General features: G+C 33.0%; 2 protein-coding genes across 2 annotated transcripts; one reads left to right on the top strand and one right to left on the bottom strand.

Annotated features, from left to right (window-relative positions):
- Positions 1–2221: 2221 nt before the first annotated feature.
- On the top strand, positions 2222–3442 carry LOC126735246 (uncharacterized). The gene has a single exon (XM_050439195.1). It carries the CDS (start codon positions 2222–2224, stop codon positions 3440–3442), a length of 1221 nt encoding a protein of 406 aa, XP_050295152.1.
- A 1856-nt stretch (positions 3443–5298) lies between these two features.
- LOC126735245 (piggyBac transposable element-derived protein 3-like) lies at positions 5299–10482 on the bottom strand. The gene is made up of 3 exons (XM_050439194.1): positions 10416–10482; positions 8588–9411; positions 5299–5400 (listed from the first exon to the last, which is right to left on the bottom strand). The coding sequence occupies exons 1-3, from the start codon at positions 10480–10482 to the stop codon at positions 5299–5301; spliced, it is 993 nt and encodes a 330-aa protein (XP_050295151.1).
- Between the last annotated feature and the right edge of the window lie 2536 nt (positions 10483–13018).

Here is a 13018-nt window from a genome sequence, read left to right as displayed (position 1 = left end):
AAAACTGATAAATTTTGGTCAACCATACATGGAAAAATAATTTTTATAGTGTTTTGTTTTGTAGGTGTTCTATACCAATTTTTAAAATAAGTAAACATGTATTTTTGGTATTTATTCGTTTTTTTTAAGTTGCACCTTACTACGAAAAAACTCAATATAAGAATATATTCTGGGCCACCCGCTTTATAAAAAAAGCATATCATAACCATTTAAATTATGCGTAATAATTTAAATGATTATATATAATAATTACAATCATATAAAATCTGTATCAGAATTTTTCAGTTTACAGAAAAATAAGTCACCAAGTAACAGATTCAAGATAAAAGTAATACTTGTAATGTAAATGGGTATGCGCAAATACGAGTATGATATCTATTTTTTTTAAACCAACAAATAATTACAACGATCAGATGATTCAGATTTCATCACCAGGAGAGGATGGTATAAGTGTGATTACTATTAACTTAAAAGTACTATTAATTTTAAGACCTTTGACCCATTTAATAAATACAATATATCCTCGAGTAATTGAACTGAATTGAAAATTTTTCAAAAATTTTGGTAAAACTTAATTGTAGGAGCAATAATAGAAGTCAAGTATCTACCTAGAGACCAATAAGCCCTATTTGAAATATTTGCAAAATATTTAAAAAAAATTAAAGAATTATTAGTAAATTTTCAGTTATTTGGGTTTTTGGTAGATAAAGTCTGGACTCACACAGAAAAAATAATATTCAATTACCTGGCGAAGGCCTTCGATACAAAATCGTATTTGCTTTTATCACTGTATAGGGATATTTCCACCTAATAATTAAATTAACGTTATGTTTCCAAGTAGAAATAATGAACTTTACAAGCTAAACAAGTCTAGTAACGCAAGATATTTGGGCATTATTTTTGACAACTATTTAAAATTGAATTTATACGTACAGAAGTAAACTAAGAAACTATGCTTGCTATTATACCTCCTTACACAGATTAAAACTATTTTACCAATAAAAAACATAAAAACTGTGTATTTTGCACTTGTTCAGTCATAGTTAACATATACATATGATATAACGGCTTGGAAAGCCACAAATCAGAATACTATTGGCCCATCGAAAGTTTTACATAAGCAAATCATTAAAATAATTGATAACTTGCCACTTAGATATGCCTCGAAAATTTTTTTGAGAGTAGGGGAGACCGGGGTTAGTTGTTACAGGGGCTGGTTGTTACACTTAGTTTAAATCGCACGCCAACATCGATGCAGCGCCATCATATCAATTGTCAATTCGTTGTGCGCCGGTAAACCGACCAGTGTAGTTCTGCTGTTCCATTGCTTATATTTATTCGATAAATGCAGTGTATGTATTTTCTAACCTTAAAAGCAATTATTAGTTTACCGCGAATTTATTTTATCATTTTTTCTGTGTAAGTGGAATAGATTTGCTATATCGTAAGGAAATACATCTAAATTCTAATGTCCGGTCATTTTTTCTGATTAATAATAAGGTGAGGTTTGAGATGCTTCGTTTGCTAAAATATACGAACGGGGTTGTTTGTTACATCGTCAACGGGGTAATTTGTTACATTGTAACAACCAACCCCCCATTTGTTTCAACTACAATTCTTTGACGTTTTTATCTTGTTTAATAGGCGATAATATGAGAAACTTTAAAAGAAAAACCGAAAGGGGACGTATACCACTAGACACCTTTCGTAGTGCTGCAAAAGAAGTATTGGAAAATAAAAGATCTCTTAGGACGGTTGCTGAACAATATAGTGTAAATTTCATGACCCTGCAGAGATATTGCAAAAAATTAAAAATAAAGGTAAGTTTACTTTTACAGTTTGTTTAAACACCGTCAGGATGAGATTTTTTTTTATTTATAGAGCTAAATGATCCGGATCCTACGGTTGGCTATACAAGGAACCGTCAAATTTTATCTGATCCGATGGAAGCTGAGCTTGGGAAGTACTTAATAGAGTGTTCTAAAATGTATTTTGGTCTGTCAACCAAAGAAGTTCGAAGATTGGGATTTGAATTGGCTATTAAGAACAACGTTGAAGTTCGTCAAGCTTGGCATGAAAACTCAATGGCCTCAGGAGACTGAGTTATCTGGATTTCGTAAGCGTCATCCAAAGCTATTTTCCCGAAGCAACCAGTCTGAGCAGAACAACGAGCTTCAATCGGGAAAATGTATACAGATTTTTTGATCTATTGGAGGAAGTCATGGATAGGTACAAATTTGAATGCCAAGATATTTACAACGTAGATGAGACGGGGATTACTACGGTCCAAAAACCAGACAGAATAATAGCGAATAAGGGTGTAAAACAAGTGGGTAGTGTGACTTCTGCCGAAAGAGGTGCTTTAGTTACAATAGCCCTGGCTGTAAGTGCTAGTGAAAATACAGTCCCTCCAATATTTGTTTTCCCTAGAAAAAATTATAAAAGTTATTTTGTTGCAAACGGCCCAAGCGGATGTATTGGAACTGCAAACAAATCAGGCTGGATGATCCAAGAGGACTTCGTCAAATTTCTTGAACATTTCATAAAGCATACAAGGTGTTCAAAAGAACGACCAGTTTTGTTAATCCTAGACAATCACGACTCACATCTTTCAATTAGAAAAATAGATATTTGTAGGCAAAATGGTGTTATAATTTTATCTCTACCTCCACACTGTTCCCATAAACTTCAGCCCTTAGGCAGGTCCGTCTATGGCCCACTAGAGAAATATGCTAATAGTTTGTGCGACTCCTGGTTAAGAAACAATCCCGGCAAAACCATGTCAATCTACGACATACCTGGTTTTGTGCGTGATGCTCTACCATTAGCAGCGACACCAAAGAATATTCAGTCAGGTTTTCGAGTTGCAGGAATATATCCATTGAATAGGCATATCTTTAGTAATAATGAATTCCTCTCTAGTTCTGTAACTGATCGCCCTGATCCTGTCATTATCCAAGAAAATGATAAAAATCCTCCCGGAAATGAAGAAACTGTTATAGAGAAGTCAATAAAATATATTGAAACCTCCAGAGATGGCTTAAAAACGTTTGACCCTAAGGAATTTGAAGTTGTTGACGTTTCAAAATCCCCTACTACTTCAAATATCCCGCCGTCTTTTGCCCCTAATTCCAAACCCAACATCCTCCAAATACCAACTAGAGTTGAGTCGCCGAAGCCTGGTTCTTCACATGATATATCGCCGAAGCCTGGTTATTCACGTGATATATCGCCGAGGCCTATCTGTCCACAGAATACCAAAAGTAATACGCTCTATTTTAGCCCTTCAGATATACGTCCATTTCCAAAAGCTGGAATTCGTAAAACTAATTTTAGAGGTCATAAATGGCGCAAAGCCGCTATCCTAACCGATACTCCGAACAAAACAGAACTTGAATTGGAACAAGAAAAACGAAATGCCAGAAAAAAAAACAAGAGTTAAAAATTATCAGAGTTAAGAAGAATCTTACAGGAAACACAAAAGGAAAACAAATAAAAAAGTGTAAAAAACCTGCTAAAGGCGAGTGGTGATGAAGATGACTCCTTTTGCTTGGTTTGCTTTAAACTTTATTCAAAATCAAAGCCCGCTAAAAAATGGATCAGGTGTACCAAATGTCACCAATGGGCTCATAGTCTCTATGTAGATGCCGATTTGTTCTTTGTATGTATCAACTGTGACTCAGATGACGATGCTTAATGGTGTAACAACCAACCCGAAGGATATAAGAACCAACCCCGTTACGGGGTTGGTTGTTTTTCAATAGTTTCAATAAAATAAAATTACAAGTATTTTTCTTCAAATTGTAACAACCAACCCCGGTCTCCCCTACTAATATTTTGCTTTTTAAGAAATTTTATTACAAAGCAGCTTTATTATAGCAATTAATTGGTTTTGATAATTAATCTCATTCAAGCGGATTTTCATTACTAGATCCAATTCCGTCAAAATGCAAATGTTCTTAGTTCTAGAGTAGAAACCCCAAAAAAAAAACGCATATTTACGTATGTATAGAAAAAAAAAACAATTAATTACCAAAATAGTTAAAAAATAAAACGAACAACAAAAATTAAAAAATAATTTCGGAATGGTTTTTCCATAGTAGGAATAATCATTCACTTATCCCAGATATCTCAGATATCAGAAGGATGATATTAAAAAATAACGAACTTAGACTAAAATTACATGATTAGCATTAGCACACACATTAGCATTTTATTTAAGAAAAAAAGGCTTCTCCTACTAACTTTTCAATATTATGTTGACTTTACTTTAGAATGGAGTTTTTCCTTAAAATTACAAAACAAGTTTTTAAAACTAGTTGACTGCATCCTGCATCTTTATAGATGCTTTCCTAAAGGTTAAGCAGTTTTATGTTTTCGATCAAGCTCGTTTTGTTGACACAATAGTTGGAACTGTCCGCACTTCCCTCATTTCCTATTGTCTTCGTATCTGGTATTTTAGATCTCTGTATTTAATAATATTTTTATTATATTTTGCTCTTAGGTTGTTATTATTAGGAATAGAAGGGTTGTCTTCCTCGAAATTTTATCGGTTAGTATTAGGTCGGGCCTATCGTTACTCACTCGGTGGTCTGTAAGTACAGTGCAATCCCAATACAATTTTTGTTGCTCATTTTCAAGAACTGGTTCCGGCTTATAGTTATAATATGGTACCTTGGCTATCGATGAAAAGAGTTTTTCTGCAACCTGTTGATGCAGTATTTTTGCAACTATTATTATCATCATTCTTATTATTATTTTTAATATATATTTATTTGGTAACCAAATCGATGCCAATTCTGTTAAGATACAGGATAGTATGGTCCAATGTAGGGAAACAGGTGATGCCGTGGTGAGAATCTCAGTGTCCAAAAAGATTTAAAAAAATATTCAAAGTGTAAACTGAAGTCTAGGATAAATTCAAAAACAAAAAGACAACAAGAAAACCAGTAGACTGAGGGAACCCTAATAATAATAATATAAACCCTCACAAACAAATAAGATGCAATTAATGGAATTAATAGGATAAAATTATTATATCACTATAGAATTTAAATTTTCAGAGCGAGAGTTAGTCACATATCCCGAATATCAACTATCAAAAGGATGACGACTCGTTCAAGTTCTATAAAAGTATTTATTTAAAGTCCTTTATTGGTGAAGCTTTCGTCTAGGCTTTTGGGAATTGAACCAGTCGTAGATAGGATTACAGGCACAATTTAACCTTGTCAATATACTACATTGGTTTAATTTGCATCGCTAGATCTGCATAGTTAGTAATTTTCTCTTGGTACTTGCCTAGCACGTAGTTTGTTGTTTGGTACTGTTATATCCACCAGAAGAACTGAGTTGATTTCCTTGTCGACTACCACAATATTTGGTCGGTTTTTTGTCACCTGTCTAAAGGTAATAATGAACTGGTATCTATAGATAATAATGGACTGGCCTTAAATTATTTTAGATACACTCTAGCTAGGGAACTCAAAATCTTGATATATCTGCTTTCGGTCTTTTAACAGTAAAATACCTCTTAGTACAATTAAGTCAGCACAAAAATAAATATAAAAAAAATAATTTCCTAAAAAATATTTTTGCCTATACTTTAGATAAAAAGTTTTCATATAGCTTGTTCATCGGAAGCGGTGTTATCGTCGATAGCACCAGCTTGATGCTTTAAACTTGTTCTCTAGCACCTGCTGCCGTTAATATTTTTGTAGTATGGTGTGTGGGTGTTAATAAGTCGGTATTTCTTAGGTAATAATCAATTTTGGTTAATAATATTGCAGATGTGATTGTGTTGTCCCATATAATTCGTATTAGCTCACACACTGCAGCTGGAAATTACGTGCCGGATAGCCTTAGAAGCTTAATAAAACTTTCTACATTTGTTGGTCTAAACACTCGAATTTCTACAAATATTTCTCTTATAGCTATTTGTATTGATTACGTGCTCCTGGATAGCTATTATAAGTACTTCGGTCTCTGGAAAGAGATTTCAGTTTGCGAGTGATCTGTTTGATGCATCTTAATCAATAGGTTGTTGATAAAGATTATTATGATGTTTACCATGAAGTTCCATTTGGCTCAATTTTTCTTCTTTCTCGTTGACAAATACTATTTTAAAGTTCGTTTTTTGGTACTTTGAGATTGCGGTGAGTAGTTCTTGTCGGCGATGGCAATTGTCTTATGTAGCTAGATGTTTTCGCTATGGTGCAGAAAAATTCTCTCAATCTCGTAACTTCTTGAGAATGTAGCCCTCTTATCGTAATTATTATTAATATACATAAAAACTTAAAATTTAATTACTTAACAAAACTACCTCCGACAAAAATTCATCCACTAAAAACCACCACAATTTTTTTTTAAGAACACCACCATTATTTCTTCTAATGTTTGGAATGCTTGTAAAATTATTAATTCAATTTCATTAAAAAATCACGTGTTAACATCAACGTAAGGCACAAAATATCTTTTATTCATTTTCTTATTAGTTCACTCATCCTTTTGTTAAAAACCTTTGCAAATCTTCAAGTTATTAGTATTTTATTTATGTAATTCAAGCAAGTTAAAAAGAACAAGAATGTTTACCAATAACGCTCCAAACACTATTGACTTTAGTTAAAAATGATCAGCAGCATAGCGTATGTTTGAATTTGTAAACAAATAATTTAACTTCGTCTTCAGTATAAAATATTTTTAAATGCTATAAAAACATTTATGGCCAAATACGTGCATTTTTTAAACTGGCAATATCCGTTTTGGTAATCTGTTATTTTTAATATTCAGTTTTATTGTCTTTATATATAGGTCATACACATTTTAGTTCCATAGTCTCCGCTATTTAGTTTTGCTTTTGTTTTGCAGAATGCCGCAACTTTTTACTCCAAATGAATATGTCGATATGGTTTTTATTTAGGGTGAGTGTAGAAGAAATTGTCGTGAAAAAGAAATGTATGTATAATAAATGGTATATCGAGAACGTTTTCCTAATTGTCCTACACCCTCATATAAGTCGTTTTCAAGAGTGGAGGAAAAAATGCGTACCGGATCATTTCCAAATTTAAAACATTCCCGTCATCAAATGACAGCAAGAAATGAGGAAAATGTTATATTTGTGTTGATTTGCAGTGAATCTACATATTTTCATTGACACAAAATTCCATTCACATATTCCATACAATCCAGATAATATAATATTGCAAGAAGTATTCAGCGAATTCTTCCACAACTCCAACACCGCCCTTTTAAAATCCACATAGTGCAAGGACTTTGCCCTACTGAATACCAACGAAGATAAGAGTTTATTACATCCCTTCGGGTTTTAATTTATGATAATCCCGAAGTTTGTGAATCTGTTGAACTACTAAAAGTAGATTCCAAAATAATATAATAGTTAATAGACATAATACACATTGTTGGTCTGAAAACAATCCCAGATGGATAATGGAAACTCGTTTTATCCCACATATTACTAAAACTATTTTTTTTTAGTTTTAGTTTTATTTGTGAAAAATATTAGCACATGTGGCTTATTTGACGACAAAAAAATACCAGAAGGTTAATTTTTGCATTAGGTTTGAAAATACGTCATGTTCTTTTAAAAGGACAGTAGTAAAAACTGGTAGGTACTGGAAAATAGAACTTTATTATTATTTATTCGAAATTTACATTGTATGGAAGTTCTTGAAACATTATTTTGGGTGCAATGGTATATTGCGTTTTTCGCACAGAAATTGAACCTTTTTCTTGCAGTAAACACAACGAGATTATTTTGCTTGATAAATAATTAAATGGTTTTACCCTCAAATCTTGAGTGTAAAACCGTAGTGAGATTCCGTCTTGTTGGGCCACGTTTGGTATCTTTTTTATAGGTTTCTAAAAGATTGCAAGCAATTTGCCTTCTAAACTCAAGCTGATCAAGACTTCCTTCATCTTTTCGGTGCAATTGCCAAGCGTTTTGAATAGCCATATCAATACCATGTACAACTAGAGGAAAGTACCATTTTTTCCCCTTATTTCGATTTAGAGATTCGATAAAGACTAGTGTTTTGATCACTGCGGTCGACGCCGCCCATTAAAGAATTGTACTGCTTTATAACATTTGGTTGAGAAACAAAAATGTGTTTTTTTTTCATTTTGGGAGAAGCGTTTCACAAGATGATGTGGTGTTACTCTGTGTGATTGTGGTGTTAACAAAAGTTAGACGGGATCGTAACACCACTATTGTCATGCCAGGGACAAATCACAATTCCTGTGTCTTTATCTAGTCTGTAATCGTATGTTCCTCTTTTCATTTTTTTCATAGCTGCTACTGAGATTAGGGGACATTTTAGTGTACGATTGTCCCTTATTGTACCTGTACCGAAAATGATTCTAGTTTTTAGTTCATTTAGCAGGTGCATGGATGAAAAGAAGTTATCAAAAAAAGGTGGAATCTCGTTTTTGGCCAACATGATTGAAGCACATCTGCATAGGATAAAACAACTGACGAACCAAGTCCCAAGTTTTTGTATAAATCTGTTATCTGCGATGAATTGCCTTGATATGGTGTAAACCACACAATGTATCCTAGGTGAAGAGTACCTACCCAGAGTTTATAACCCCAGCGAATGGGTTTGTTTCGTATAAATTGTTTCGTAGGGTGCCTTCCAAAATATGGTACCATGGCTTCATCTATGCTATGTTCATGCTCGAAAGGAACATGTTTTAAAAAATTTTTATTCAATGCGTCATATAATGGTCGTATTTTAGCAAACTTGTCCGTATTATTTAGATTATTATTATCACACACATGAAGAGCTTTCATTATATGGGTAAATCTATCTCGCGAAATAGCCTCGGCAACTTTGGTACTATGACTGTCATCACGATTTTCCCAATACATATATCTTTTTGGTAATACTATGTAGCCACTCAAAATAAGCACACCCACAAAAAACTGAATTTCGCTATCTGTAACATCACTAATCAAGTTTTTTTGTGCCGCGTATGTATTGGTAAATGTAGTTATCATACTGAATAGGTCGTCGTCAAAGAAAAGCGTGAAGAGTTGTAATGGAGGACGATTTTGTTTGGGTTCGATTTTTGGTCTCCAGTAAACATCCTTAGAATGCTGGTAAAGATCTCTGACAAGCCAGGATGCGGATGTTAGTTTTTCCGGAAATATTGAAGCATTGTTTTCTTGTATGCGTAGTTCAGAAAGAGGCATGTCTTCATCTGAATCCGATTCTTGAGCACGCTGATCTTGTTTATCAAAAATTAGCTCTACGTCATTTCTCAGCTGGCTTCCTGGTAAATGATCAATAGTTGTGACATCCTCGTCTCCTGAGTCGCAATCTGTCACATCATCATTTGCATTGTCAGGAGGAAAAATAATTATACCATCAGAAGGCGTTGGAATCTCATCTGTCTCTGTAAGTTAACCATCTGTAAGTTCTCCAACTAACTCGTGCAATTTTAACGGCCTCCTAAAAAAATATCAACATTGTATTACATATTACTACTGTCCTTTTAAAAGAACAAAACAAAAATGGTCGTACGCAAGAATGCAAAAAAAAACTAAAGCCAATATTTACACTATAATTGGATTCAAGTAAATGAATTGACAAAATCATATAGCCTAAAGTGCTTATGTTTAATAGGTAATAAAAAAACTTACTTCCAATCAGCGATATCCATGTTTCATAAAAAAACAAAACAAAACAATGCAAAGCCGGTACGTAAATAAAGTTATGGTGCGAGCGACTGATGAAATCTTTAAATAGATATGTTTAACAATAAATATCACAGGTGCCATCTATCAACGCTAAGTTAAAGTTATCGATATAACGACATTTTATCGATTGCCTCTTAAAAGGACAGTAGTAATATCTGGGTTAAAACTATAATTGGTATAAACGTGTGGGCTGGTGTATTTAATGGACATTTTATTAGACCTGTAGGGCATTTTGGGTAAATCTCTCAGACAATTAAAACAATAAATTTTGGTCAGAATGGTTTATTTAAAATTAAATGAGAGATATTTCAGATATTCATAATTTAAATCGTTATTTTGCCAAATTGCCTACAAATCGGCCAAACTGACAATAAAACCGTCCCGGCTTTCTCAAAATTAAAAAAAACTTAATCTACTAAAAAAAATATAACTAAAATAACTTTACTAGAATCTAAGAATGTAAGCTTCTCAATTATTGTGGAATAATTAACAGATATATGGTTTCATGTAATCCAATGTGATTTTTTCAAAAGCTTCTAACAAATCTGCTCCTGAACGAAAACTTTGAATACGAGCCTGATCTCGTAATTGTCGATCCGAAATCCCATCAATTATATAGATCCTATCAATTCTTCCTTTTCAATCGGCACCTGATTTCCCAAAATTACCTTGTCATGGTAATAATCCGTAAATCGTTCACCTGTTCTCCAATGTCTATATTCAAAATCTTTCCTTATTAACAATTTACTGGGATGGTGCATAAACATGTTGCATGTTATCTAACAAAGTGGTGATATCCATTGTTATGTGAGCTGGCTTTGAATGGAACCAAGACAAAGCCCGACCTTTCAGTTTAGAGCTAATTAAAGCTCTGACAGCGTTATCATCCAATTGATAAGATGCCCGCAGAAGTGTATCTGCTGCTCCCATTTTCCAAAATCATTGGAGCCATCAAAATCACCCAATAAATCGCCCATTGCTCGAATACTGATTGTACTGCTAGCTGCGGAGCTGCTTCTGCTATCAGACCTCTCTGGCGTCGTACGAGAATTTACCAACTCTTGTTCTCGTCGTAGAAGTTCAATTTCCCTTCTCGCCAATTCTTGCTCACGTTTCAACATTTCTAGTTCATGTTGAGCCAATCTAGACGCAGCAACATCGACCTGTCTTTGATGTCTTTCGCTGACCAAATCTTCCGAAATGCTCTCGGACACTCTGTCCAGCCTGTTTATAAGTTCAGCCTTACTGCCGGTTACTGGTAAATTACGGAGCTTGAAAAACTCCTTCAACTCATTTACCGTAAAATCTTGAGCCGACATTTTTCTTCAACTCCACTTAAGGTGACGACTTAGGAAAAACAAACGCACCAATGCTTGTTTTGTTTATTTTTCCAACACAACTGACGTCACTACTCCACCGAATAAAAAAAATGCCAATCGCCAACACAAACAAAACTTACACCGCGTAACCACCGCGAACCGCGTACACTACTAAAATTGCCACCTTTCTTTTTTACATCTCACTTCTGAAGTTTGTAGGGCATTTTGGGTAAATCTCTCAGACAATTAAAACAATAAATTTTGGTCAGAATGATTTATTTAAAATTAAATGAGATATATATATATATATATATATATATATATATATATATATATATATATATATATATATATATATATATATATATATATATAAAACGGAATAACAAATTTAAGTAGGTATAACAACTTGCGGAGCGAATAGACGGTTTTAAAATTATTTCAGCTACCAACTATAGTGAAATACAAAGAACAACTAACTCAATCTTTCCAATTAAAACGGTCCAGACGGTCTTCTTTCAAAGCTCAGCCGGGATGTTGACACCTTGGCATTTTCCGCGAACACCGATAAGCACATAGCCATAACAACTGTAAGAAAAACATTCGGACTTCATAATTTAAATCGTTATTTTGCCAAATTGCCTACAGACCGTCCTTTTATGAAGGTACATTAACTTCAGAGTGGTATTTAAATTTTCTTTATAATTCACTATGTGAATTATTAGAAGACGTGCCTATTTTAGAGCGCAATTTAATAATTGGGCAACAAGAGGACGCTTCGCCCCATAATGCCCAAATTATTACAGATTATTTAGAAAATAGATTTACTCATAGGTGGATTGGAAATAGGGATCCTATTAGGGCCAGCCCGCTCTCCAGATATGACTCCAATGCATTTTTTTTTATCTAGGGTTATTTAAAGGATATAGTTTATCAACGACCATCCAATAATCTTGAAGAGCTTAAAAACGGAATTTGTGAAGCCTGTCGAACCATTACTGCTTTCATAATTACTGCAGCTTTTCTAAAAGAAATCTAATATAAAAGCTCAATTTGAGCATTTATTTAAATAACACATTTAAATTTTGTAAAACAGATTAATATGATTAAAATATTATATAATAAATAAATAGAATTTAAAAATAAACATTTTAATTTTAAAATTTTAAGTTTTTAGAGGATGAATTTATGAGGAAGCTTTTTAAAGTAATTTTGGGTAGTGGTCCTATAACTATTAAAAATACATTTTCTTAAGAAATTTATTATGTAAAGATAAAAAGTTACAGCCTGTGATGTTGATTGTGGGACACCGAATGTAAACTATCGTAAGATTTTAACATCAATAAAAAAAAGGTGTTTAAATTGAAATATAATTTAAATCAAGGAAAATTTGAAATTGTCCATAGCCATAATTTAAATGACAATGATATACCTTTCATTATTTTTTTATAGGAATCTATATTTGAGGTAAAAAATATGATATTAATGTTTAAAATGCAACAACATGCAATCGTTTTCCAGATATAGATTTTTTATTCCTTATTTGTATTATGACTGCATTCATTGTTATTTTAATAAAAATATTATGTTGGCGATATTCCTCGACTATAAACTATTCACCTAAAGTCATATCCAATTAAATCAGATTAATTACCCTATGTCACGTGTACGAATTATTAGCTGACAAGAAATAATAAAATTGTGCAGATAAACTTACCCTTATATAAGAATTAAGATTTTAATAATTGTTTGCCATCGGTTTAAAAAAAATTATAACAAAACTAGGGGTCTTTAGTTGGCTGGGTAGATAAATTTTTCAAGTAAACCATATAAAGCGTGTCTGTAAAGGGTTTTTGCATAAATCTACCACATATTATTTAAACCAAAATTTGCTGATTTAAGTAAATTTGTCCTAGTGCAAAGTTACTTAGTTTGGACATTAGGCACCAACGAACTCTGTAGGTAAAAACTCTGATAATTATTA

Source organism: Anthonomus grandis, chromosome 4 (assembly GCF_022605725.1).
Source record: "Anthonomus grandis grandis chromosome 4, icAntGran1.3, whole genome shotgun sequence".
NCBI classification, from domain to species: Eukaryota; Metazoa; Arthropoda; class Insecta; order Coleoptera; family Curculionidae; genus Anthonomus; species Anthonomus grandis.
The sequence above is the reverse complement of the archived record's forward strand: the minus strand, read 5'-3'. Positions and strand labels throughout refer to the sequence as shown.

What these genes read in the sequence shown, in the direction of transcription:
- LOC126735246 (XM_050439195.1), top strand. Translation starts at nt 2,222, where the DNA reads ATGGATAGGTACAAATTTGAATGCCAAGATATTTACAACGTAGATGAG.
- LOC126735245 (XM_050439194.1), bottom strand. Translation starts at nt 10,482, where the DNA reads ATGTTTATGCACCATCCCAGTAAATTGTTAATAAGGAAAGATTTTGAA. An exon ending in ATATAGACATTGGAGAACAG is followed by an intron (nt 9,412 to 10,415) that starts GTGAACGATTTA and finishes GTTAACTTACAG; the next exon opens with AGACAGATGAGATTCCAACG. An exon ending in GCTGGGGTTATAAACTCTGG is followed by an intron (nt 5,401 to 8,587) that starts GTAGGTACTCTT and finishes TATTACCTTTAG; the next exon opens with ACAGGTGACAAAAAACCGAC.